Source organism: Chionomys nivalis, chromosome 5, assembly GCF_950005125.1.
Source record: "Chionomys nivalis chromosome 5, mChiNiv1.1, whole genome shotgun sequence".
Lineage (NCBI taxonomy): Eukaryota > Metazoa > Chordata > Mammalia > Rodentia > Cricetidae > Chionomys > Chionomys nivalis.
The window spans coordinates 53,465,727-53,493,419 of record NC_080090.1 but is presented as its reverse complement, the minus strand read 5'-3'; the positions used below and the strand labels follow the sequence as shown (position 1 = coordinate 53,493,419).

General features: G+C 45.2%; 1 protein-coding gene across 1 annotated transcript in view; it reads left to right on the top strand.

Annotated features, from left to right (window-relative positions):
* Lmx1a (LIM homeobox transcription factor 1 alpha) overlaps positions 1–27,693 on the top strand; it is a 138,548-nt gene that overhangs the window by 68,562 nt on the left and 42,293 nt on the right. The window contains exon 3 of the mRNA XM_057770511.1: positions 25,491–25,723. Within this exon, the coding sequence (XP_057626494.1) occupies positions 25,491–25,723 (233 nt within the window). The remainder of the gene's footprint in view (positions 1–25,490; positions 25,724–27,693) is intronic.

Genomic DNA, 27,693 nt, shown 5'->3' with positions numbered 1-27,693 from the left:
TGGCTGCTCTCAGCTGGAGCAGAGGAGGCAGCGAGATTCAAAGTAACTTTTGGAAGCAGGGACTCTGGAGTCCAGTGGCCTGGGATGAGCCCTAGATTCCTCCTCTTGCTAGTTCTGTGACCTGGGACAAGTTCTTTAAGCTGTGCATGTTCATATCCTTATATTTCTGTGAAGGTTAAAACAGTTTCTGTCTCTGCAGTAAGTATTACATTAGTTGATGTGTATTAAGCTCTTAGGGTAGTGGCAGTCATATGGAACTAGACATTATTGCCTGCTGTGGTTATTCCCACGTTCCCTTCCTTGACTATTCTAGTAGGAAGCATCATAGGTGTTGTGGTGTACTGTGGGCTTTGGATGAGGTGGGCTCACCAGAAGTCTTGGGCCTGCTTGTAGGCACAGTGATGGGGTAGATACAGGTGTGACCAGCCTGTGGTCCAAGTGTCCCAGGATAGGCAAGAATACCATCCAACTCAGAATCAGAGGTTTACTTAACACATGATGACATTATTTGTGTATGATTTCTTTTTCTATGACTGTTGTGTGGTTCTCTAATGTGAACTTTGTAGATGATAATGTCATGGTGTAATGCAGAAGGTTGTGTGGACTTGTTGGGTTCCATGGGAAAAGCTGCCCATTTCAGAGGAAGACCTGGGGTTTTCTGGTAGCCAGGTGTTTTGTGGGTTTCACACTGAAGAGTGGCAGCCTGGAGAGATCTTTGTGACGTTAACCCACCTTTGCCCAGATGTGTCAGAAGGAATGAGAGAAGTGGGGAAGACCCAAACTCTGATGCGGTCACAGTTCATGACCTGCCACAGTCTTCTAGATGCTGGTCCAGCCTTGGGATGTCCCTTCTCTCAGGAGGACTTGTCGGAGTTGCTGTCCCAAAGCTGCACACATCATAGTGAGCACTGGTGGATGGGGCATTAGGCAGATGCCAGGATGACTTCGAGTGGACGCGCCACCCACAGAGCCATCGACTCACAACTCCTGCTGCCGTTTTTCTGCCTTGATTTATCCTGCATCTTCGTTTCTGCCAACCCCAGCAACCTTGCCAGACCCTGCCCCACCTTACACGTATACACCACTCAACCCACACAGCTCTTTCCTTGGGTACACGGCACTACACCAGATCGTCTGGTGTATGTCTTCAGAGCTATTACCCTGGTGTACCCAGATACTTGTAGAGTCATTTGTACCCATGCACAACTGCTAGTCACCAGAGCACAGCTGAGGCATGTCTTCTGTCTGACTAATTACAGATCTTGAGTCCAAATCTTGGGCTCAATTGAGTCTCTCCCTTTGCCTCACTTTCTCTTAATTCTTCAAAGCCCAGTTTCTGTTCTAAATTGGAGTTTTTCAAATTTTACTTTAAATATAATTCTTTATTGATTCTTTGGAAATTTCGCACCATGCGCCCCAGTCCCACTCACCTCCCAGTTCCTCCATATATGCCACTCACCCCTGCAGTATGACACCCCAAATTAATGCAAAACAAAATAATCAAAAAACCCACTTTGTTCTTCCATCTTTCCAACACCTCTTCATTAATCCTAGTGGCTTGGAGAGCTGTGGTGTGTCAGGCAGTATACCCTTTTGTCTAGCCAACCCCATCCACAAAACGTTTATTGCATTGGGTCATTGGTCTGGTTCAAGGCCTCTTGTTTCTGGTACATCATCATCGCTGGGCCCTCATCAAAACTCCTCTTGGATATCCTGTTGTTTTCCCAAGTCATGTAGGTCCTGCGGTTATCATGGTACAGGACCAGTCCCCTCGCACCCTCTAGAAGGTTACAGATGGGGCAGCTGTTAGGGTGAACCAACCCAAGGCCCAAGATATGGTTCTGGGTGGTAGCTGAGCTGGTCATTTATCCCATCTGGGACATTGGGATAAATTGGAATTTTTAATAGTACCAATAACCATATCAAATCACACTGACAGTTCCTGCATACTTAATAAAGCACGTCCGTGTCCACTCTCCTTCTCCAGAAGAGCACAAGAGTCTGCTGGATCCTTGCAAGATCTCCACTTTCCCTTCTCTGCTAGTCTTGTCAGAAGCATCTTAGGTGTGGTGGAGGTGTCCTTTCTGCTCAGTTATTTGAGACAGGATTTCATGATGTAAATAGGCCTTCAACTTACAGTCCTTCCGCCTCAGCCTCCTGAATGCTGAGGCTACAAGTGTGTGATGTCAAACCTGCCTTACTCTCTGTAATGTCATGGATGCTCACCGTTTTCCCACCATTTCTTTAAGAACCGAGGAATTTATTTGAACCCAAGAACATTCCCATCAATCATCAGTTAGGGCATCACAGTTAGTGGCTAATCCTCATTATCAAGGAATGGGATTGGCAGTCAACAGTGGAGTTACACAGGCTGATCCCTCCTAAGACCATGGCTGCACACTTGTCATTGGGCTTGGCCTGGGACAGAAGGGCAAGAATGGAAAGTTGACCACCTCTTGAGCAGGGCCATCTGGCTGTAACATTTTTGTATTTAAACTCCCCTGACTTTAAGAATCCGTTTTAAAAGTCCAAGCAAACTGTTGGTGTCAGTTGAGGAGGAGCTCCTCACAGCATTTCAGACTTGTGTGTTAACTGATTGATCCAGGTGCAGTCAGCAAAGAAAGGCAACAAGGACTTCCCCAGAGATGCTGTGAACCAGGAGATTCGGTTTGGCCAGAGAATCAGGAGGCATATTGCCGGTGATACCTACCCTGAAGGTGTGAACTTTTGATTTGGTCTCTCCTTGGCATGGAGTTTCTCAAGCCCCTCCCTCCTTCCTTCCTCTTTTCTCTAGTCCCACTGTTGTGTTTATGTCGTTACTCAAGTACTTTCGCTTCATTGAAAGTCACCGCTGGTCCTCAAATCCTTGTCTACTCCTAGTCTGAGGACCGTTGGGAGTCCAGACCCCCACTTCTCTGTGCCTTGCTCTTCTCTCTCTCTCTCTCTCTCTCTCTCTCTCTCTCTCTCTCTCTCTCTCTCTCTCGCACATGCACACACACATGCATGCACACACCATAACCATAAATGCTCCAAGCCCAGGGTCGTGATGGCAGTGACGCCTTCCCCAGATCCTGGACTCTTCATCTGTGTACTTTCCTCTCCCTTCCCATGTTCCCTGACCTCTACACTGCCCTCCCAAACCAAGAGCATCCATTTTGCTGCCTGAGTAGTATCTTGTCTGTACCTGAAGGATGACTTGATGTTTGCTATCTACATCAAGGAAAGAAAGGAGATTTGCTGATGAGAAGGACACGATGGAGTTGGAGGTGACACAGAGTGTAGAGGAGTGGCCTCAGTGGGGCAATGGGAGAGGAAGGTCTTGTGAGGCAAGTAGAGCTTACCTGAATGTGAGTAAATCTGCCACTCTCTAGTTAGATTTAGGATAACATACTTTGGCATTTTTATTGGGGTGTTTCTCAGACATACCAGCAAGCTCTGGACTCTCTTGCGAAGCCAGACAGTGGGCTGCTTATTGGGGGGTGTTATTCAGACTTGCTAATAAGTAACTACCATTAGTGTATTAACCAATAAAATCAATCCAGTGTACAAAGGGACCCAGACACAAATTCCTTGCCTGGAAGAGGCTCAGTCACCAGGAAGCTGGGAAAAGTTGAGTTTTGTGGTTCTTTAACAGCAATTCCAGGGAGAAATCTGTTTGATCAGCCTGAAACCTCGTATTTTAGAGACGTAGAATGCCTACTAATCCAATATCTGTGTTAAAAACCAAAACAAGACCCCAAAATCCTCACTCTGGCAAAATGAAATCATGCTAGAGCCTGTATTTCTTCCACACAGGTAAGAAAATAGAATTTTTTGGATTATTAAACACCTACTATATACAAGTCACTGTGCTCCCTCTATTATCTATCTATCTATCTATCTATCTATCTATCTATCTATCTATCATCTATATATCTATCTATCCATATATAATTATATTTTATCTTTCTAACTGTCATTTAATGAGAATCATTATCTCCATTTTACAGAAGGGGAAACTGAGGCTCAGAGGTCAAATAACCCATTGTTGCTTGTGAATGGGGTTCTTCCAGCATTTCACCTCGAGGGGAATTTCATTTTTTGCCTCCATGGTGCATTACATCCGTGACCGCCATGGCAACGATGCCATAAAGTTCCAAGGGCCCAGCAGCCCTGAGGCTGTAGTTGGAGACACATCCCACAGCTCTTTATGAGGGTGGTGGCCATCCATCAGTCCCACTGCCACTTCTGATTTCTGCAGTAAATGCTCACCGCTGGAGGCCAGCGTGGAGAAGGTGGGTTAGCTAAGAGCAGTTTGGTCATTCTTCTGTTTTCTAGAGAATCTGCCAGAAACGCTGGCCCTTCTACTCCCAGTCCTTTACTGCAGATTAGTTCAGCTTAATCTACTTGACCACTGTTGATTGAGTACTTGCTTGCACTAAGTACCATGCTATGTTCTAAGGATGCCAATGGTGGTTGTTAGAGATAACACTCGACTCGGTGAGGTTGACAAGTGACAAACTAGACCTTGTAGCTCCGTGGCATAAAGCAGTGTAGATGCAGAAAACGTCCCTAGAACTCAAAGGTGGAAGTGTGGCTGTGTGTGTGCAGTGGTGCTGAAGGTAGGAAGGGAGACAAAGCCAGTGGAGGACAAAACTGGACCCAAAAGGTAGAGAGAAAAAGGTGTTCCAGGACCCCAGGCAGGAACACACTGCTGACAGCCTAGGGCAGATATTCTACAAGACCACGAGGCAATTATATGGTTACTTTCCTTGGTGTACACAACTTTCCTGTCTGTAACATGGGGATAATTATGTCTGACTCATAGGGTGGTTATGAGGGGTATACGCCTTAGGTTAGTGCTTGAAGAAGCATCTTGGGCTCTAAACGGTTCAGCAAGCATGACAGCGATAATGAGTGTTTTCTCTCTTTCAAGCTCCTCCCCCCCATCCTTTCCTACTGCCCTCCAGGTTGTGGTTGACATTCCACTGAGTGTCCTCTTGTATCCCCAACTTGAGCTTGTATTTATTCCTTCATTTTTTTAAAATGTATGTGTAGGTGTGGTGTGCAGCCCTGTGTTTGTATCTGTTCATTTAACTGTGGTTTCTGATCTCATGGCTTCCTTCTGGCTCTACAAGATCTTTAACCACTAAACCATTCCCCCGGCTGCTTTTTATTGACTCCTATATGATAACTTAGGATTTTTTTTTTTTTACCTGTATACTCTGAGTTTCCAGATAGAAGTTAGGTTTCTCTTTGTTGGGGACAGTGTGTGTCTAAGACACCCATAGAATAAGGTGACAGTACATTGAGTACTTCTTCAGCAATTGCTCATTACAAGACAAGTAGTGTAGGTGTTGACATGTGTGTGGTGAGTGTCAGTACTCAGCAAAAGGGACAAAGCAAGAGAGCTTCTATGAGGGTCAGAGTTTGAAGGTGCAGCCGATCAAAGAAGAAGGTGAGGTCAGATTCACTAGACAGACAACAGCCCCTAACTGTTGATTTGACTTTATTGACAGACATTTTTCCCTATTTGGGTTGACTGCATATTCTTAATTGGCTGGATTAATGGGCCAACAAAGACTGAATGTCACTGGACCTGCTCTTTGGAGGTGCCTTTTGGGTGGGCTTGGGTTCCTTTGATGCCATCTAAAGACTTCACACATGTGATGGACATACCAGGTCAGCCAGAGACAAGAGTGGCTCCACACATCCTTTCCTCAAGAGGCTGCCTTACTCAGAGAGTCCTGTCAACCACATACACAACACTTATTTGAACTCAGCTAAATAATAAATACAAATTATCTGGAGACAGCCTTAGTGTTCAGCCTTTTTCTGAACCAGGTCCTTTAGTTCCGAGGCTTCTCCCAGCTCGTGTCTCCAGCTGGCTGGTGCAAAAGTAGACATCAAAATTCTGCCCCTGGACAGGTGGGCTTGTGGGTGCAGGAACAGACACTTCCTTCACGCTGCCTGTCGGTGATTCACAGTAGAAGGCTCATGGGAGAGCTAAGTCAGACCTTCCTCCCAGCTGGCCAGGCTCTTTGGAGGCTTTCCCCAGCTGTGCTCTAAGCCGAGGGCCTTGACAGCCCCAGGTTTGCCCTCAATATCAATAATGTGGTTCTAGAGCCAGTGCAGATGGTTGCAAAGCAGCCTGCCTTCTGTTAGTGCCCCTGGCTGTTGAGTTTCTCTGTACCTCTTCTTCCGCCCTTCCTGGCCAATGGAAACCAGGCAGCTGACTCCTGCGGGTGTGTACTTGCTCGTACACAGGATACTCCAGTATAGACAAAGAGGAAGAGAGGGGAGCAGAAGCAGGAACGAGTGAGGGTCCCTTCCACAACTCGGTTACACCCTTGCCTGGGACCTGATCCTTTCAATGAGTGAATGAGGGTGGTTGATGCTTCAGCCACCGGTGTAACCAGATCTCTATGGCTCTTGAAAGATGGAACTCTCTTCAGCAACAACTGTTTGCAATTAACTTGAACATGTGGTGGAATTTGTTTTTGTGTCTGTAAAGCATGATAGGCAGCGAGGATCTGGCGAAGAATGCACCCTGCCTGTCAGGCCCCAGACCTAGCTGGTGGGACGGATCTTTCTGCTCATTCGGGAGCACAGAGACTCTTGGTAAACTGACTAGTCACAGATGACTCATCCAGCCCAGAGTCCTCCCTTTTGGGTTGGTCATACAGTTCTACCTGATCACTGGCATAAATAAAGCATGGCTGTCTGTTTTTTCTAATGGAGGTCAGTGACCTCTGACCTTAGTGACTCTCGCTTCTCTGTCTTGGCTGCAGCCTGACTCCTAGCTCTTTATGACACTGTGATTTGGCTTGAGGGCTGTCCTGCAGGACTCACCCACAGGGTTTGATAGACCCTACCACTAGGGGTCAAAGGTCACTTTTGTGATGAAAGCTCAGGTGAGCTAGGAGGTACTGGATTGAAAGTAACAGAACTGATGAATCAGGCCTTAAATAGACAGGAGAAGTATTCTGACTGAGCCTGCAGTCAGGCAGTTCCCATTAGCTGTGTTGACTTGGCAGCTTTACAACATCAGGAATGGAGAACCCCCTTTCCCAGTTTCTACCTTCTATCTTCAGGGTGTTGGCTTTTGTCTCTATTGTCTCCCAGATGACTCCTTATCCTTGTGCAACAGGCCCCAAAGTGAGAAGTCACGACTAGGACCCGTCTCTTACTCACAGAAGATATTCTATTTTAATGCTCCCAGCAGACTTTCCCTTATATCTCTTTGGCCTTCCCAGAGCCATGTGGCCATGTTCCCAGGCCAGAGCTAAACACTGATGAAGGAGAAAAAAGAGAGGTCTGCTTGTTGTAGAGGAATCACGATTCATCCCTGGGAGGGGATGCGGAGTTCGCCTGAAAGAGGAACACAGTCAGGACTCTGAGGGAGGGGTGGGGAGGGGCTCTTGAGGAGAGAGATCACACTTGAGAAGCAAGGTGGGTGGGCACGGGGCCACAGTGGTCCATACTTCTTGAATCTCTTCTCGGCATCCCGTTTAACAGTATTAGTTTCTCACTTTCTCCTACTGCTTAAAAATGTGTCAAGACTCCCCATTTCCTGTGAAATACAGGCTGGAGACAGCTTAGCAATTCGAGGCCTCCCTCCATCTTACTCAACACAGCCGCACATCTGGCAGGAAGCACAGATTTCCTGTGTTATCTCCTGGTGCTCCCCTGGATGGGACAGGTATCGGTGAAAGCTGCTTTGTCTCCCCCTCTGGCTTAAAACTCCTTGGAGGGTTGAACCTCAACCATTGCTCACTCCAGAGCCTCCATTTGGTGTGTCCAGCTGTCGCTCAGCTTTGTAAGTGGGGAGCATGTCATTTTAAGGTGTCATCCTTTCCCTGGAGGACACTCACTGTGTGGGAAACCCTCCACTGGCTGTGTGTTTCAAACGCCCTGGTTATTGTATATAGTAGTTACTTTTCTTGTCACTGGGACCAGATACCTGATGAGAAAGAGCTTAAGGGAGGAGGGGCATATTTGAGTTTATAGTTCAAGGGGACGTAGGCCGTCTTCGAGAGAATGTATGTCAGCTGGAGTGGTAGGCGGCAGTTGATCACATTGCATCCAAGTCAGGAAACAGAGAAAGAAAGAGAGAGGTGACAGGAAGTGAGGCCAGAACATAAAACCTCAAGTCCCGCCTCTCCCCAGTGACTCGCTTCTTCCAGCAAGGCTTCACCTTCTAAAATTTCTATGTCCTTTCCAAGTAGTTGGGACCAAGTGTTCAAACCCACGAGCCTATCATGGACATTCACATTCATATCACGACACTGGACCCCGTGAGTCAAAGACAGCTCAACAGGTTCAAGTGACCATCTAGTGGGCATAGCTGGAGCTGACCTTCGAAGGCCAGAGATTAAGATTGGTGAAGAGGACGGAGCCAAATCGGCTGGCTAGGGTAGGCTGTGAATGGTAAGAATGCGTGAATCTTCATTTCCCAACTTCTGCTTCTCTTCAAACAGCTTGGCTCACAGCTACCATACTGGACAACACAGACATTCCCATCATTGTAGAAGGGTCTACTGGGTCACTAGGGATTTAGTGAGGCCATGTCACAGCTATGAGTTTGCCTAATTCTGACCTGGTGACAGCTATCGTGGGGATGGAAACACAGACCCTGTGTCATCAGGAAGCCGCTCCTGAGCAGAATGCTGTAGGCTGTCTTGCCCTCAAGCCGTTGGATGCATAGCCCTCTCTTGAGACAATTGCTAACTAGTCTGGATTACTTATCTCGAGTTCTCTTGTCTCAGCCCCCAGGGTACTGTTTGGAGTGATTGGAGCGAGCTTGTGATGAAACAGACCATCAATCTCTGAGTAATCCTTGGCCAGCCTTTGAAAACATAGCCTGGGATGTCATGGCCAATCTAGATTCTTGAAGAGCCCACATGTCTGGTCTGTTGTGGTTCCTGTTTGTCTTGCTCTTCAGCTTTTGTCCCAGGATAGAGAAAGTACAAACAGACTCCTGGGAATTCTTATGTCACCTGTCATACGGTGCTTGCTGTGGCCGGTAGAAACTTTCACACAGGTGTGAAGTATATGGAGATGACTAAAGCCCGGCTATCTGGCTAACTATGAACTGTCTAGCCAGCTGTCTTCAGGGTTGTGCCTCATTTTCTGATGATGGCTAGTGGTGTGGGTTATCTTTGATCCTGGTTTAGAAGTGAAGAGGTTTGGACTCATGGAGATTACTAAGCTTGAGAAAGGACACAGAGCTGGTAAGTGAGAGAAAGGAACCCAAGATTTTTGGGGTGCTCCACTATACCAGTGACCAGTTAGGAGATACACAAAAAGATATGCCAACATTTCCTCCATATTACTTTCTGTATGTGTGCATTGGGGAATGATATGGGAATGCTTATTTATAATCCTACCAAGATGGTAATAGTACCGTCAATACTATTCATAAGTTTGCTACTGTAACTGATGCTTAAAATGGGGGGGTTCAGTTTGTCTAGTCAATCAACTCACCCCTGAACCATCTACTTCACATTCCTGACTGTTCATGATGCTTGAACATCAGTCTACAAATACTATGAAAAGAGAACCTGGGGCAAGGCAAAATTATTTGGTATACTACATGGCAAATAGTAGTGTTTTAGTTAATATGTTACTTTGACTTAAGCTTGGCTACCACTGCTTAAGCAGATCAAATAATCCTGAATAGTACAGACTTTGTTTCATTCAGAGTGGCGCTCCAAGATTTTACCTACAGCACCCATGAGGCATCCCTTGCTTCAAATAATGACAAAGCTCAGTAGTTCCCATCGGATCCCCTCTCATTTACTGTTGGATCGTTCCAGAAATTCTCTCTTGCCTTTCTTCTCCAGCTGAAAGATTTCTTCCACACAGAATCATTCATACCAGCAAATGTTCTAATACTACTGTAGTCCTTTATTCCTAGGTGTCTTAGGGTGTTATTGCTATGAGGAGACACCATGGCCACAGCAATTCTTATAAAGGAAAGCATCTAATTGGGACTTGCTTAAAGTTCAGGCGTTCGGTCTATTATCATCACAGGGGGAAGCATGGTGTCATGCAGGCAGACATGGTGCCAGAGAGGCAACTGAGAGTTCTACATCCAGATAGATAGACTGTAGGAAGAGAGTGAGACACAGGGCCTGACTTGAGCATCTGACACCTCAGAGCCCACTCGCCCAGTGACACATTTCCTCCCCCACACCTCCACTAATGTCACCCCCTATGAGTCTATGGGAGTCATTTTCATTCAAACCACCACATTAGATTTCTGCTCATCTCAATTTCTCTGCCTCCTTGCACAAGACCCTTTTAAAGAGAAGTTGATTCTTATATTCCTGTGTATCTTTGTGTTCCTACTGTGGCCCTTCTCCTGGCCACATCATTTTCTCTGACCTTTGCATGGCTGAGTACAGGTTTAGTGCGTTGTCCTAGTCAATCCGTCAGGAGCATGCAGTACATTTCATTGCTACTAAAATTTCATCCTGGGTATATACCACAAACAAACAAATAAACAAGCAAAACCAGACAAACAGTGGAAACAGCCCTGGACCAATGGATAAACATGGCTTCTATTTGGAATGATGGATTTGCTTTGGAGTTAGATACAAGTGTTGCTATTGCTAAGACTTACTCCCTGCTAGTTCCCCCAGATCTTTACTCAGACATGACTTCTTTATGAAAACTTGAGTCCTTATCTTGGGGCTTTCCATTTCCTTGACTCCCTTACAGATCCATTCCGTGCATCTGACATTTTTGTTGCTCCCTGTCTGTTGTCAATCAAATATAAACTGAAAGGGCAGGATTTATTTTTTTTTTTAAAAAAAATTGTTTTGTTTACTTATCTTCAAAACACTAAGCAGTGTCTCAAAATGACCAGCTAGAATAGCAAGCATTCAGTAAACAATTGTTATTAATAGGAATAGCACCCTTTCCTCAAATGGGCTATAACTAGATTTCTCAACTTCTCACTGATTTTTGTCGTGCTGAGAATTGAGTCCACAGTATCGCACACCCCAGGCAAGTGTTGTAGCAACTTTCTCTTCAGTATTTTCTGGTTATAAGGATCCCATGTTTCTGTGTGAAGGCTGCCACAGAATTTATGATTTCCTCCAATGTGTCCGTTATCAGTTGGCCATAACATGAAGACAGTTCTCTGGGTGGTACAGGTGTGTGGTGTCTGCTGCCCCTTTCCTCTCCATCCCTCTCATGGCTACAGTTTGTGGAGGAAAGATTTTTCCTTAGGGAGGTGCTGTGAGGCAACGGTCTGTACCCTGTCAATTATACTTTAAATAAACACTGATTGGCCAGTAGCCAGGCAGAAAGTAGAGGTGGGACAACCAGACAGGAAGTAGAGGTGGGGCGACAAGATTGCAAGAATTCTTGGAAGAGGAAAGCTTGGTCTGCAGTCCTGATCCAGTGCCATGAGGAGAAGGGGCAGATTCCAGCCCACTCTGAAAGCGGGGCAGACATAGCTCACTGTCCCACTGGATGTGAGTGTGTGGGTGTGACAAGTCAGGAATAGTTTCGAGGTGCTGGCCCGATGTAGCTGAAGTCTACCAATAGGAAGGAGAAAGAAGTGGTAGTAGTTGGAGCAGAACTGAGACAGGGTGAGGCAGGTGGGGTTAGAAATAAAAAAGTGGGGGCTGAGGAGATGGCTCAGTGGATAATAGTGCTTGTTGTTCTTTCAAAGGATTGGGGTTCAGATCTCAGAACCCTTATAGGAAATCTACAATGCCAGCTTTAGGGGATCTGATACTCTCTTCTAACTTCTGCCCACATCCACACCACAACAGTATGCCAGCTCTTTCTTTCTTTGTATTAAATAAACATTATTTTAAAACATCAGGAATTGTGCATTTAGTTTAGTTTAGTTTGTTATTATAAAATATCACCGGTACCTTATTAACCCATATGTTAATATTACTATGTATATTTTCAACTGTTTAAGGAGTTGGAAACACTGACTGCCATGTTTGAATAATTGCATATTACTTATCAAATTATACTGTACTCTATTAATAACTACAGTTAAAATAGCAGTGATTTAAACAAGACATACCAAGCAAAGGTGGTTAGTAGGTAGTTGGGTGTACAAGTTAGCCTTGGGAGAATGAGCTAGGAGAGACCAGAAATGTTGGAGTCCTTCAGTATCTGTAGGTTATTGATGGAGGTGGTTCTTGTATTTTATCTGTTGCTTTCATTGGTTAACTAATAAAGAAAACTGCCTTAGCCCATTTGATAGGCCAAACCTTAGGTGGGTGGAGTAAACAAAAGAAAATGCTGGGAAAAAGAAGCCAAGTCAAGGAGTCGCCATGATTCGCCCACCAGACACAGACGCAGGTTAAGATCTTTCTTGGTAAGCCAGCTCGTGGTACTACACAAAATATTAAAAATGGGTTAGATCAATATGTAAGAGCTAGCCAATAAGAGGATGGAACTAATGGGCCAGGCAGTGATTAAAAAATACAGTTTCCGTGTAATTATTTTGGGGCATAAGCCATGCGGGCGGCCGGGTGCCTCGGGACGCAGCCCCCCTGCTCTTATTTCAACAGGTTATTTACAGCAATAACCCTGGATAAGGTTACTAAGGCAGTGACTGTAGACTTGAATGAGGCTAAAGATTTCATGGTTGGGGAGATGTGGAGGAATTAGCAGAAGAGACCAAGCATAAGTGGCTAAAGGTAAGGTGGATACAGAGAGAGAGAGGGATCCAGGAAGCCCAACAATGGATGAAGTTAGGTTCTGCTCCTGAGCACAGCATGAAGGGGACTGAGCAGTTTGTTGGTCACTAATGAACTTTTCAAGGCAGCTTTGCTAGGAGGCTGGGACAAGTGTCTAATGGGTGAGTGTTCGAGGAGATGAATAGCAAACAACAAACAAAAGTCACTTCTAACTTTTTATTTTGGATGAATTCCACCATATAAACAAGGCACTGAGTGGTAGAAGAAATGGATCAAAAAGCAAGTATATTTTGTATAAAATGGGGGAAGTAAGGAAACAATATTTATAAAACATTTTCAGAAATAGGGATACTATATGATATATTCAGGTAAGTTTGATTTGATGAAATCTATTGCCAAAGTGGAGGAGTTGGCTCTAAAGAGGCGTGTTGGACATACCAGACAACAACCAGTAAGGAAAGTCCCCAGAGTGAACCAGCATCTAAGATCTTGGAGCAGGATGCATGTGGCTTCCTCTTATTGTATCCATCTTACTACCCCAGGTTGGTCTGTAAAAGGAAATGAAATCATGGGGTAGGAGGTTCCAGATTGGTTCAACTGCTCAAAAAATGTCCTCATTTCTTCCTCTAGAATCTAGAGTCTAGATCTTCAACAGGTAACATTCATTCTTGGTGCCAAGATGGTCATACCATCTCTGGGCATTGCGTTTTAACTCCCAGAAGGAGAAAGAGAAACAGCAAAGGGTGAAATGTGTACCAATAGACTCTGTCTCATAAAATAATAGCTTTCCCAGGGTACCCTCCTTCTTCAGCTCCACCCAGTATTACTTATGTACTACCTTACATGGATGCTCTTAAGTTGCAAGAGAGACTGGGTGCTGAGTTTTTCAACTGGTATACAAGACCTAGATTTTGGTACAGTGAGTAGAATATGAATAGATAGTGTATATTTCAGGACATATATATGTAAATATGCACATATGTGTGTATGTATATATACATATACTTAAAATTTAATACAATCCTAGTAAAATGGAAATGCACCGTATTTTAAAACGATTTAAAAATCATCATTATTATTATTTTACATCCCAACTGCAGTTTCCCCTCCCTCCTTGATGGGAAAAACCTTGTTAGTCAATTATCTTTAAGAGGTGGGTCTAAGTTAAGGCGTAGCTCCCAGGATTGAGGGAAAAAAACGTGTGCACTCCCCAGGTGCCCTCTCTCTGGGTGATTCCCACAGGACACAGCAGAACTTGGACTTCTCGTTTCCTGTTTCATGTGTTTTTCCCCTTATAATAGTTAAAAATATAATTGTTTTATCATTTAGATAGCCTGGTTATTTCTATATTTGGTATCCAATGTTTGGGTGTAAAAGTCCTGGCCCTGAATGCCCCCATGTCCTCCATGGAGCTCAGCCCAAGCCTCCTCTATCAGCCCACCTCAGCCGCAGCCTATGTGCAGAGCCAGCAGTTCATTCATCTTCTCTCAGACTCCCCCATCTCTCCCTGCCCCCATCCACTCCTCCATTTCTATTCAGAAAAGGGCAGGGTCCCATATCAACCAAACATGGCATATCAAGTTGAAAGAAGAGTAGGCACCTCCACTAGTATTAAGGCTGGACAAAGTGAACCATTATGAAGAGAAGGGTCCCAAAAGCTGGCAAAAGAGTCAGAGACAGGCCCTCATCCCACTGTCCTATCTTCCACAAGAAGAACAAGCTACACAACTGTCACATCTATGCAGAGGGCCCAGGTCAGTCCCTTGCGGGCTCCCTGGTTGTCAGTCGAGTCTCTGTGAGTCACTAGAACAAATTTAGCATCTCTGTCCTTAGTATGTATATTTCAGTGACATTAAGTTAATTCACACTGCTGTGCTATCACTGTCTGATTTACTTAATTAGCACAAAATCCTCATCAAATTGTAGCATGTGTCAGAATTCTCTCCCCCTTTTAAGTCTGGACAACGTTCCGTTGTATATTTAGACCACGGTTTGTTTATCTGTTCACCTGTTGATGGACACTTGATTTGCTTTACCATTTTGCTTACTGACAATAATCCTGATGATACGAATGAACATGAATGTGCAGACATCTCTTCTGTGTCTCTGTTTCAAGGTCTTCTGGGAGGTATGTCCAAAAAGAGACTTCTGGATCATGTGATGCTTCTTTGATTTTTTTTCCCCTCTAGGAATTTTCACAATTCATCTGGCAGTGGCTATACCACTTCACATAGCTGCCAACAGCGCACAAGGGTCCCCATCTCCTCCTAGCTTTGTGAACACTTGTCCTTTCTATCTTTTTATTGGAGCATGGATAGCATCTTTTAGTTTTGGAAGGGGGAGTTGAATGAACAGGTGGAGGATAATTGAGGAATAAGGTTTAAAAATAGAGGCGTGAAGATAAAAAACATCAAGAAACAAGGACTGTGCCGCATGTGCTGGGTCAGACCTGCTCTGCTGGAGCCTTGAAGACATCACAAGAGTACCTGTAAAGGACCATCTTCCAGGAGGGAGGCTGGTGGGAAGGACAGGGCCCTCTGTTCATCACTCTCTCTGGTGAGACCAACAGAGTCATATGTCCAAATCGGACTACTCCTTTCCCCTTCTCTGCAGCTCAGACAGGTCTTGTTTAGTTTCACTTTTGAGGTGCTGAAGATTGAGCTCAGGACCTTGTGTATGCTCTAACATTAAGCTACATCTTCAGTTGTACATAGAGCTGGGATGTTGCACAAGATTACATCACTTTGAGGTCCATATCTAAAGCTCAGAGCTGTCCTCCCTCTCTCTCTCTCTCTCTCTCTCTCTCTCTCTCTCTCTCTCTCTTTCTCTCTCTCTCTCTCTCTCTCATTTTTATTTTCTTTTATTTCTCTTTTTAAAGATTTATTTATTACGTATACAGCGTACTGCCTGCAGATCAGAAAAGGATACCAGCTCGAATGATAGATGGCTCTGAGCCGCCATGTGGTTGCTGGGAATTGACTCAGGACCTCTGGAAGAACAGTCAATGCTCATAACCTCTGAACCATCCATCCAGCCCCAGTTTTCACTTTCTACATGGAAAAGAAAAGACCCTTGGCATCAGCCTTTGGTTTTCATGCCTTGGTGGGGATTTTCTCTCAGACTGTCAGTGGGTAGTTTTTGGATTTTGTTTCTCTTAGAAATCTGGGTTGACACGAGGACAGGCACAAGTGACTTAGGAACACACTGGTTTGTCTTCAGCATTTATCTAGTTCCCTTTATAGTACGTTGATATCAGCTAGTTCTATGAGGAATCCTTGAGTTGTGACAAAATATTATTTTATTCTTTCTGATGTGCAGCACAATGGAAATCATGAATGAAAAGTGATGGTGGCCAAAGCAGACAGGACTCACGGAGTGCTCAGTGTTGCCCCCTGCTGGGGTCCCAGAGTCTTTTTCATCAAAGCGTCATTAATAAAACCCTGTCCCAGACACACACACACACACACACACACACACACACACACACACACACATATGAGAGAGAGAGAGAGAGAGAGAGAGAGGGAGGGAGGGAGGGAGGGAGGGAGGGAGGGAGGGAGGGAGGGAGGGAGAGGGAGAGAGGGAGGAGAGTTAGCTCCCAGAAAACATATATCCTTTGTAAGAATATACATTTCACTGGCCCCATGCCATGTTGCTAAGCCAAAATTGGTGGAAGAATGTGTGCCCAGAATATCAGCTAAAAATACCTCTCCCCCACCCTTCGTTGTTTGGTGGGTGTGCTTAAGAGCAGCCCAAGAGGCTAATGAGGATAAAGGGAGAGGGAAACTGGCGTTTGCAAGGGAAACCAAACCTTCATTCCCTAAAAAGAAAACATATACTTTCCGTATGTCTGTTTTATGTTTCTTGCTGTTTTCGCATGCCTGTGTGACAATATGGAAAGTCTATAGTGTACGTCCTGCCACCTTGGCTTGGGCTATTGGGGCCCAGACTTTCACCACAGTCCTTTACTCTAAAGCCTGATTCATAGACCACTTTGGCAAGGAAGGAAAGAGGGAGGGAAGGGAAGAGAGGTCCGCTGTCTTCCCTCTGTCTGCTCATCTAGCTTTCCCAGACACTGTTGGTTCATTTGGGAGCCTGAGGGCAACGTTTCTACCCTATCTGTCCTGTGTCATTTTTCATGTCTGACTTCTGAGCCGCAAGCTCTGTTTGGTCCTGTTAGTAATCTTAGCTTTCCTTGTGGTCAAGCTCACTGTTCCTTCTGGATCTCCATTTCTTCCCCTTCATGAGGAAAGGGGACACCGATCTATCAGGGGAGAGGGTTAGTTAGGAGAGTGTGGTAGGAGCATTGGGTTTCTTAGTGCAGATCTAGACAAAGGTCAGTGGTTTCCAAAAGGAGCACTCAGCTGAGAACTGAAGTCACCCAGAGCGAAGGTCTGTCCCAAATGTTTGCTAGGTAATCTCAGCATTAACCAAATAGCAACCGTTGGCTCTGGTGGGAGAGTCACGAATATGACAACTTCCTGAACATATGCCAGGCCTTAGGCAGTGAATGTGGGTGCTCCTCCACCATGGCTGGCTACGATCAATGTTTGCTGTGGCCTATCATAGCCGGAGTAGCCTGAATGACTTGCACCCCGTTTCCTCTCCAGCTCTGGGCTTTTAATATTTGTTTGTTGGTCTCTTCTCCAATAACATGAAAGGCTTATTGAAGTTTAATTTAATTTGTTACAATAACGATGAACAGGCTCTTGAGATGACATATGAGGCTCTATTTCTGGCTCAATGACCACCTCGAAATATGTTATCTTAGACAAATATTTACATGGGTAGATATGTTAAATTGATTTTGATAAAGGAAACTAATAGCTACCGCTTATGGAGAGCAGCTAGTATGTGTCCGCTTCTCTGGATGAATTATTTCATTAGATTTTCAAAAAAATCTCATGTGACATCACATGATCCTTTTTAAATAGAAACTGGGCAACTAAGAGAGCCTCAAACTTACTCATATTTATAAAACCAGAACCAAGTTTTGCATACATATTCATTAGTCTTAGAGCTGTGGTGTTCTCCCCTACCCCTCCCCACTATATCTGGCAGACTGGAACACGATCTTTGCAAGATTAAGAGAGGCATACATGGTCTACAATTTGAAGGTAAACCCAGCCATTGCTAACAGCCTTTTGAGAGGCAAAGAGCCACACCCTCTTTCGTAGTGAGGCCAGCCTCATGGAGCTCCTGGGCTGCAGACATCACCACCAACTGTCCTTTCTCCCATTCACGCATCCCATTGTATGGTCCTCTGTGCAGTTCCCCAGGAGCCAACAGGAGACAGAGACTCTGATTGGCTCTGCCAGCCACTTATTGTTTTCCATGTTTTCATCACTGCAGAGTCTTAAGACTGTCTCCTATGGATGATCTTGCCGCTCCTATTGTCCCTGCAGACTTTCCCACCGTCTCAGGACCATGCGCTCGGTTGCTTATTGTGGTGCTGTTGGCTCAGTCTCAAGGACAGAGACCTTGAGCCAGCTGACAAGGTTGCTTGTGTCACTTCTTCTAAGGCCACAAGCCATGCTTTTGGTTCCCAATACTTTTGAATACTCTTCTTTCACCATCTCTCCTTCAGTTTAGCCACATGGTCTCCCAGGCTCCCAGCAGCAGATTTTCCAGCAGACAGTTTTGGCTTATGGCCAATCCCTGTCTCTGCCTGGATGACCTCAGTTACCAAGTCAACATGGTACATAATGAATGTTGCTATGCTGCCCCCTGGTGGAGAGGGTGGAAACAGAACTGATTCCTGCCTTTTTAAGAACCACCCTAGACCCTCTCTCCTATGCTGAACCTCCTTCTTCCTAAACCAGAGGATTCATGCACCACATCAACTCAGTTCCAGGAGCACCGTGGAAAGGCAGTATGCCCTGTCATAGTCTAGCTTCCAAGGCTAAAATTTGTTTGTTATTTGTACACTACGGGAGGCTCAACTGGAGTTAACGTCTTTTGTATTTATTGGGTTCTCCATCCTTCTGTTTGTCTGCGGTCCAGATGCTTTCTGACTCTTTTTTAAGGTGTTCCGGACCTTAGATCAAGATTAATGAAGATCATGTTTCCAGACATACGTCTCGTCAGGAGCTGTCTGGGGTGCTGTCATGAGCGCTCACTTTATGCTCGTCTCAGTTCTGCAGGTCTGGAGTAGCTTGTGGGTTTGCACAAGGTTGCCGTGCTCTCTGCTCTTCCTGTACGTGAGAAGTTGTACCATTAGCATGGAGAGGAAGGATGGGGTGTGAAGCATCTGGTATAGCTAGTGTATGATAGGGCAGGGATGGGGGGACATTGGAGGGTATTGTAAGGACTTGGGAACAAAAGTGCCCCATGTACTGGTACTAAGACACAAAATGAATGGGCAGTTTCTTGGCTGGTTTTGCTTTAATGTGTAAAGAATGCTGTTAGTCAGCTCTACCAGAGCTGTTAGGGCAATATGCTACTCAAGCTCCTCTGGAGGAAAAGAACAAACAGGATAGGTATAGATATATAAGAGGAGATTTATTAGGAAAATTGGATTATGTGATTTTAGAGTCCAAGTGGCCACCCTGCTATGCCATCGAGAACCAGAAAACTAGAGAACTTATGTATTGTAAGAGTCTAAAGCTGGGGTCCTGAGAGCTGGGTGTGGTGGGAGTTATGCAAGCCCCCAAGTCTGAAATCCGAGAAGCAACTGAATGGTACCTAGGCACTGAGATGACTGTGATGGGTTAAATTCCATTCTTTCCAGATCCATCCCCACAGAGACACCCAGAAGTAATGTTTTGCCAGCTACTGGCACATCCCTTAACCAAGTCAGGTTCACATCTAAAATGAACTATTTCAGGTGAACCCAAGTGAATCCTGTGTGGTTGGTTGCCTGGACACTTTGAGCCTACACAGCAGGCAAGATCTCAGGCCTGGCAGGTTTTCTTCACTCTCTCATCCTGCTGTGCCTGTCCTTCTGACCAAAGCAGGGTCTTAAAAAATTAGACCTCCTTGTAATTAGGCACAAAACTAAACAGAACTAACTCCTAAGCAAAGATAAAGCACTGGAAGTTTTTAAAAACATTTCTCATATTTCAGTGCAAGTAGTCGTAAACTAATCAAGCATCGATACTGAACACTTTTTATTTCCTATAACATCCTTTTCATTTTCCTTGTTTTCCCCTAAAAAGTATTAAAAAAAAGAAAGACATATTAGTATAATTAGCAATGTGAGAGAGTTATGTTCATTCTAAAAAAAATGTATGCTGTCTAAAGTTCTCTCCTGGGTACTTTGTATTGGTGGACTTAATTTTATTCAATATTTATTCTCTGCACTAGTATCTACTGAATTTTTTGATTTTATTAAAAATCATTTATTTTTCACACAAACAAAACAAAAGAAAAAAAGTCCTTATATTGTTCTAAGCTTCAGTCCTGAGCTCCTGGCTCCAGAAGGTCCCTCCTCAGGCTGCTCTCTTCTCATTTTCCCAGGCTTTGTCATCATGACTTGTTTTCTTTGAAAAATAATTCTTGTTTCATATTTCAGCCCCTTTATCCATCATAGGCACCATTATCGCCAATGTAATACCATCTTATTGAGGACTTGCCATGTGCTAAGAACTGTGTTAAGTGGTTTTGATTTGGTTCCTTTATCTGCACAGACTCTGTGTGTGGTGTGGTGGTGGCTTTCTCATTGTTTCCATTTTGTTGATGAGTAAAGCAAGACTTCTGTATTTTAATCAAGGTCACAGAGTTAGTAGAGGGCATAGCAGAGACTTGGTCTTGGGTTTATCTGATAAATCCTGTTATCTCTTAGGGAGCATGTGGACTCGAAATGGAGCATAACCCTATGTATTATGCATTCCCAAGCCTCTCTCCTGTGAAGCCAGACAGCACAAGTCAAGTCTGGCTGAAGTATGACACTCTCTATGATTCATGAAATACTTCATACTTCTACTTAAAAGAGGTGAAATAATAAACCAAACAGAGAGCCCAGTCCCTGACACCAGACAGGTATCTGGTAAAGATGTGTTCCCTTTCTCTGTCCTCCATAAGCTCCCTTTGTTTTTAGTCACCCCATTTTGGGGGACTGGTGCAGGTTCTAACCATGAAACATCCTCTTTGGAGTGTGGTGTTTTTCCGAAGACCACACAGCAGGCATTCTATCCGAGTGTCACCTAATGTCTTGGCAGGCCACCGCCTGGTTACTGTAGTTCCTGCAGTGCCAGGGTCCACTGCTGCTTCTGAAACTCTCTGATTCTTTGTTGTTGGCCTCAGACTTCTCTCGTAGTAGCGCATCAGTGTCAAGCCGTTATAGCTGCATTTGAGATGCTCTTGTCTCCATAGTTACAAGACCTCCCAATACAAGACAGAAGTGGGAATGAATTAAGAGACTATCTAGCTTAGTGGATTTTAAACATGGCTTAGGAGTAAAATATTATCTTCCAGAAGACATTTTTTTTCTAGTCTATATAATACATACAGTCTTAGTATTTTTAAATAAATAGATTGCACAATACGTGTAGCCTAGAATATACTTATCTGGATATGTGTGCATGTACGTGAGTATGCATGCATGCATGCATGCACAAGTGTTAGCACCTGTGTGCTTGCATGTAAATGATACTGTATAAAAAGACATTTTTTGAAGGATTAGTATGGCCAAACAGTACCCTGCTGAAACACTGTCTGGAGATTAGGATTTAGATACAGGCTTCTCTGACTGAGAATTGTACAATAAGAAGACATGGGGAACAGAGCCCTGTTCTCTTAGTCCTTCCCCACCTCTAAGTTTTTGACATTATGTAGTGTTTAGAGCAGAACTTACCTTTAAGAAAGGAAAGACAAGAAACTCAAGGCCCAGGGACTGGAATGGCTTCTTTGAACCTGTTGGTAAAGGGAAAACCCTGAGCTCAGGTCTACTTGGCCCTTTCCTTGGCCAAAGATGCTCTTTTCTGCTTTTCTTTACTGTGGCTCTAAGCACAGGATACAGATGAAGTCAGCAATAAAGAAAGAGTGCTCTCTGTGGATGACCCTGGCCAATGATAGGGCCATAAGTGGGTCTGAGGACCATGCTCTGCCTGGCACACCACGAACAGAGATGAAGTCAAAGCTAGGAGTCAGTGGACGAGCTCACACTGGAAGAAGGGCTGTGGCCTCTTTGGAAATAGAGTGACACTTTCACAGGGGTTGCATATCAGATATTTACATTACAATGATAATAGTAGCAAAATTACAGTTGTGATGATAACAATGAAGATAACTTTATGGTTGGGGGTCCCCACAACATGAGAAAGTATTAAAGGGTTACAGTATTAGGAAAGTTGAGGACCACTGATTTAGAACTTTGCCTTAGGTAGGTGCCTATTGCTGTGTTGAAAAACCATAGTAAAAAAAAAAAACAAGTTGAGGAGGGAAGGGTTTATTTGGCTTACACTTCCATATTGCTGCTCACCATTGAAGAAAGTCAGGACAGGAACTCAAACAGGGTAGGGACCTGGAGGCAGGAACTGATGCAGAGGCTGTGGAGAGATGCTGCTTACTGGCTTACTCCCCATGGTTTGCTCAACCTGTTTTCTTATAGAACCCAGGACCACCAGCCCAGGGGTGGTGAGCCCGCCCCCATCAATCACTAATTAAGAAAATGCTCTATAGACTGGCCCGCAGCCTGATCTTATGGAGGCAATTTCTCAATGGAGGTTTCCTTCCTGTCTCTCAGATAGTTACGTCACATTGACACAAACCTAGCTAGCACAAGCCTCCTTCCCACTGTAGCTTCTCAAGGACTAGGGTGGATTCATTTGTTACAACATTCCTCCTCACCTTTCCTCCCAGAGGGTCATCTGTAGATGGAGGGGCGCACTTAGGACTTACTCCCTGGGACCATACTGCACAGGATGCTTTTTTTCCCCCGTGGAAGATGCTCTGTTTTCATTTTACAAGTGAAAATGAGGTCCAAGGAAGAGATGGATGAGCCCAAAGGCATCAGAGAGAGGGAAGGTGACTTAGGTTGGTGAGACAAGATGGATGTTGTCGTGTCTACATAGGTGAGCTGACAGTTCTGGAGACGCTGCCCAGCTTTCCCAGACACAGCAGCCTGGCAGACTCTGAACCCAGAATGCAGTCTTATTAGCATTCAGAGGGAGAGGTAACCATGGGGGACACATCTCAAGCACTAGGAGGAGACAGGCTGTGTTTTAATTATGACCTGGACTTTTGAACAAATCCTTTTCTCTGCTTCTCTGAGCCTTAGAGAAAACAACTTATGGTAGCCTGTGCAGTCAGCAGCTGGGTCCACAGTGGTACCCGTACAGCTGTGTACACATCTGGCACCCAGGTGGTAGATGGCAGGCTCCTCTTCTTGAATTGCTCTTGAAGGTTACAAGAGATGAGGGAGGAAGGTGCATTTGACCTGGGTTTGGATTCAGGGAGGCAGAATGGAGGGAATCAGGCCTGCCTGCCTCTTATGACCTGCAGTCCTCAGGGGAGCATGACTGCTTCAGGACTTGAGCCTGTATGACTGTTGCCACTTCCACCAGTGCTCCTGAGTCAACATGGCAGACTGTCTTTGTGGAGCTCACGGGCCCTCCCTTCTCTAACGCTGGGAAATTTATGGAGTGGGGGGGGGGGCAAATTGAAGGGAAAAGAAAAAGAGGAAGAGATTAACAGGCTAGAAGGCAGACAAGCACAGATGCTACCACCCGCTGCTGCGGCCTCCTAAGTGTTTGTTGACTCCCTGGGAATAGTTGCCTTGAGTCTGTTTAACAGTCCATTTCGGGTGAAGGGGAACAGAAGCAAGGCTTGGGGACAAAAGGCCTTTAACGGGCTCCTGGAAAAGCATTGATTAGTTTGCTCAGGTTGGCAAACAGAGACCAGGGACTTGGGAGGCCAAGCGATGAAGTAGGTAGATTTTCTGTACAACGCGTGGCATCTAGCGAGGGGCGAGGGTGTGAAATAAAATACTGGAGGGGCTCCAGTAATAGTCAGGAAAACCGCAGTGAGCATCGGAGAACGGGAGGGGAAAGGGCAAGGGCTTCTGGTCCTTGGAGTCCTGGGTGTGGAGCTTATTAGTGGAGAAAGGGCAAAGCAGCCACTTGGATAGGTCCTCCACTTTACTCCAGTGCTGGGGTTGACGGGTAGAGAGGGGACATACGGAGTTAACTGCTTCACAGGGGACCCTGCTGGCTGAGAGATGAAATGGTGGTTCACAGTTTGTGTTGCAGGCCATATAACCATCCAGCAGACTGGGTCTGCCCTAAGGCTTTCTGGGGTGGTTCTGGGATCCATGGCAGGCGACCTCATTCTCTTTTTCAAGAGTTGGCTTCCTCCACTCAAAGCATAATGTCTTTCCTCTCTCCTGTGCCAATCTGTGTGTCTCACTTCATTGGGAGCTCTTCCCAAGCTTCCTCTTCATGCCCTGCCCCCTGAAACTCTTCCCTTCCTCAGGAAACTTCCAAGATAAACATGCTGTGTGAGGGGATTGCCTTATAACCAATTTTATGGTTGGGAGGTGGTTGAATATTATAATTCTTTATATATGCTATAGCTCTGTGTTGGAATATTTTATAAACATGGAGGCACCTCTGCATTGTTCTTTTTAAAGTTTTAGTGCCACTGTGGCACATATGTGGATGCCAGAGGTCAACTTTATGAAGTCATCTTCACCTTAATTCTTTCAAGTGGGCTTCGGGGTTTGAATTCAGGTTGTTGAGTTTGCATGACAAGGACCTTTATCCTCTGAGCCATCTTCCTAGGCTTATTTATTTTCTTCCACAAACATATGAGCTCCATACAATGAAGGATTTGTCTTGTTTACTGTTGTGTCTGTAGCAATGTCTCACACACACACACACACACTGTACACTCGACTCCATATGTAGACACAGTTGGTGTGTGGTTTCTTTTCTTCCCCTCTCTGTGAAGACACTGAGTGGATAGTGTTTCCCGGGTCATGCAAAGATGCCTCTGAATTAATGAAAATAAGTGGATGAAAAGAAGAATAAGTGACTGACATAGGAACAAGCAAAGAGATAGGATTGGCACCCTTAGGCCAATGTGGTAGTTGGCTTGTCTGTAGGAAACCACTCCAGTTGTTTATATTTCCACCATTGCTGCCAAAGTAGGACTTCTCAGCCGAACAAATTGGCATCAGCTTCTGAAATATGTATACATTGTGTCAGCTCGTGTCTGTCTGTGTAGAGAGAGAAGCAGTACTGTTTTATGCTGATCCCCTCCTTTCTGGTCTCTCCCTCATGTCATCTGACCTGCTGGTACCTAGGGACGATAGAGAATGTTTTGGAAAGACTTCCACCCCTGCAATTGTGCTACTACTTAGGATTTTTTTTGTTGTTGTTTTTTTCGAGACAGGGTTTCTCTGTGGCTTTGGAGCCTGTCCTGGAACTAGCTCCGTAGACCAGGCTGGTCTCGAACTCACAGAGATCCGCCTGCCTCTGCCTCCCGAGTGCTGGGATTAAAGGCGTGCGCCACCATTGCCCGGCAATTGTGCTACTACTTTAGAAAAGAAAGCAACTCTTTCTTTTGAAAATAGTAAATGAATGCTCTAATGAATGAATCCCACAGTTATCATTAGACGATTAACTTCACGCCTATGCCAAAGCATTTACAAATGCAATTACAGTTTCATCAGATAATACAAAAGTGAAAAAAAAATAGATCTTTAAATTTGGGGACTTTCATTAGTCAGCCTGAGTTGTCATGGATCTAGGGGGACCAGAAAGACACGGGTTACCCAGAATCTGAAGTTGACTCCAGTACAAACATTCCTTCCAGAGCTTGAAGACCCTCTGGCTGATGACTGGAGGAGACCCAGCCTTAAGCTCATTGCTTTTCCTTCTCTCCCACTTATAGATTGTTTGCTGTCAAATGTGGGGGCTGCTTCGAAGCCATTGCACCCAATGAGTTTGTCATGCGTGCCCAGAAGAGCGTGTACCACCTGAGCTGCTTCTGCTGCTGTGTCTGCGAACGGCAGCTGCAGAAGGGGGATGAGTTTGTCCTGAAGGAGGGCCAGCTGCTCTGCAAAGGTGACTATGAGAAGGAGCGGGAGCTGCTGAGCCTGGTGAGCCCAGCGGCCTCGGACTCAGGTGAGTGCTGCTTGTGGGCAGGGGCTGCATCGGATGCTGCCTAGCTGCTTGGCAAGGCAGCCCTGTGCATTTCAGCAACTTCTTTTTTTAAGCTCAGAAACATCGGCTATTAGTGAAATTTTGTCATGATAATGGTGCATAACAAATGGTACCTAACTTCCAAGGTATACGACCCACTGAAAGCACACACATTTAGAAGTGTCTGGGTTAGCAGGAGGGATTTCCTTTGGGCTGGATAGAGTCTGTTGACCTCCACTTGAGTTAAGCTCCAGGTCTAGGTCAGGTTCAGGTCTTCTGTGATTTGCTCTTGAACTCAGGCTGGAGGAGCAGGCATGATCTTCTGCCAATCATGAAGGTGCAAGGTCCTACTGCACGTACACACTTCTAGCATCAGCTGGGACTATGTCTGCTAATATTCCATTGGATGAGGCAGTTTATAAGCTCAAACCCACAGAATATGGGATTATACTTCATGCAACTTGAAGCCTTGCTACCCAGGCTCCATAATATATAGAAATACGCTATTATTCATGGAGATGGGGGAACTGAACCAGCCATCCAGTCTACTGCAATCATCGAATTTCCCCCAGCATTGTTTCCTCATCTGCTTGAGGGGAGTGCTAGGATCTGCCTGAGGTTCAGTGGCTTATGTCATAAAGGAACTAGAGTATTTTTGTTCTTTCTCTTCCTCACCCACCAGCCTTCACCCCATTGTGACTTTAGGGGAAGTAAAAGGTGGAAGAAGCAGAGGAGGCACAGATTTTACAGGGGATGTTTCAGTAGGTCAACTTTCTAGGAGTTGCACAGGGCAGAGTTCGTCTTTTCCCAAGAGCCTGTGAGAAGCCATGGGTGGTGTTCATGTGACTTTGCTTGTTTTTATCACATCTTCATTTTTTCTCAGCCTGTAACACTCTTACCAGATGGCTCGTGGGTTCAAGTGTTTGCCACCCAGGTGTAAGGGATAGAGTTTGGATCCCCAGTGCCCATGTAAGTGCTGGGTGGGTCAAGGCCCACCTGTAATTACAGGGTCTCCAGAGCAAGCAGGCTAGCATACGAAGCATATTGTGAGATCTGAGTTTGATTAAAAGCCCTGGCTCAGTGACTAAGATAGAGGAGTGATAAGGGATAATTCTTAGAACCAGCTTTGGGTGCCCATGTGCACACATATCCACACTCAGACATTACAGGCTGGGAAGAATGCAAGGAGCATGCGGCAAATGAACAAGGTCACATGGATACCACCCGTGCACAGACATCACACACACACACACACACACACCCATGCACAGACATCACACACACATGCACACACACATACACACATGGATACCACCCATGCACAGACATCACGCACACACACACACACCCATGCAAGACATCACACACACACACATGCACGCATGCACTCACGCACACATGCACGCACGCACACCAAAAAGAAAACAGGAGGAAGAGAGAAAGAGTGAAGCATCTTGTTTGATCAATCAGTGTCAAAAGTTGTAGATTTGCCCAGTCGTCCTCAATGCAGGGACAAAGCTATGAGTTCATTCCTCATAAAGGCAGGTCAGTCTGCAGCCTTGCTGGGCACTGTTGTGCCCTATGTTAAGCATGTCTTGTCATTTCACCCTCAGCACCAAATCTACAACCTTGATATGACTTTTGTGTCTTTCTTAGTCTTATTTTCTTACTGTGATTTTTTTTTTTTGGCTTTTATTTTAAAGTTAATTGTCCTCCTTAGTGTGCTTACTGTTCTCTTGTGTTCTCGTTCTCTCTCTCTTCTCTCTCTTCTCTCTCTCTCTCTCTCTCTCTCTCTCTCTCTCTCTCTCTCTCTCTCTTCTCCTCTCTCCTCTCCTCTCCTCTCCTCTCCTCTCCTCTCCTCTCCTCTCTTTCTTTCTCTGCTCTCTTCTCCCCCCACCCCCGTTAGGGTATCTCCTAAAGTACATCATTTAAAATTAGCCTGAAAACTCTGC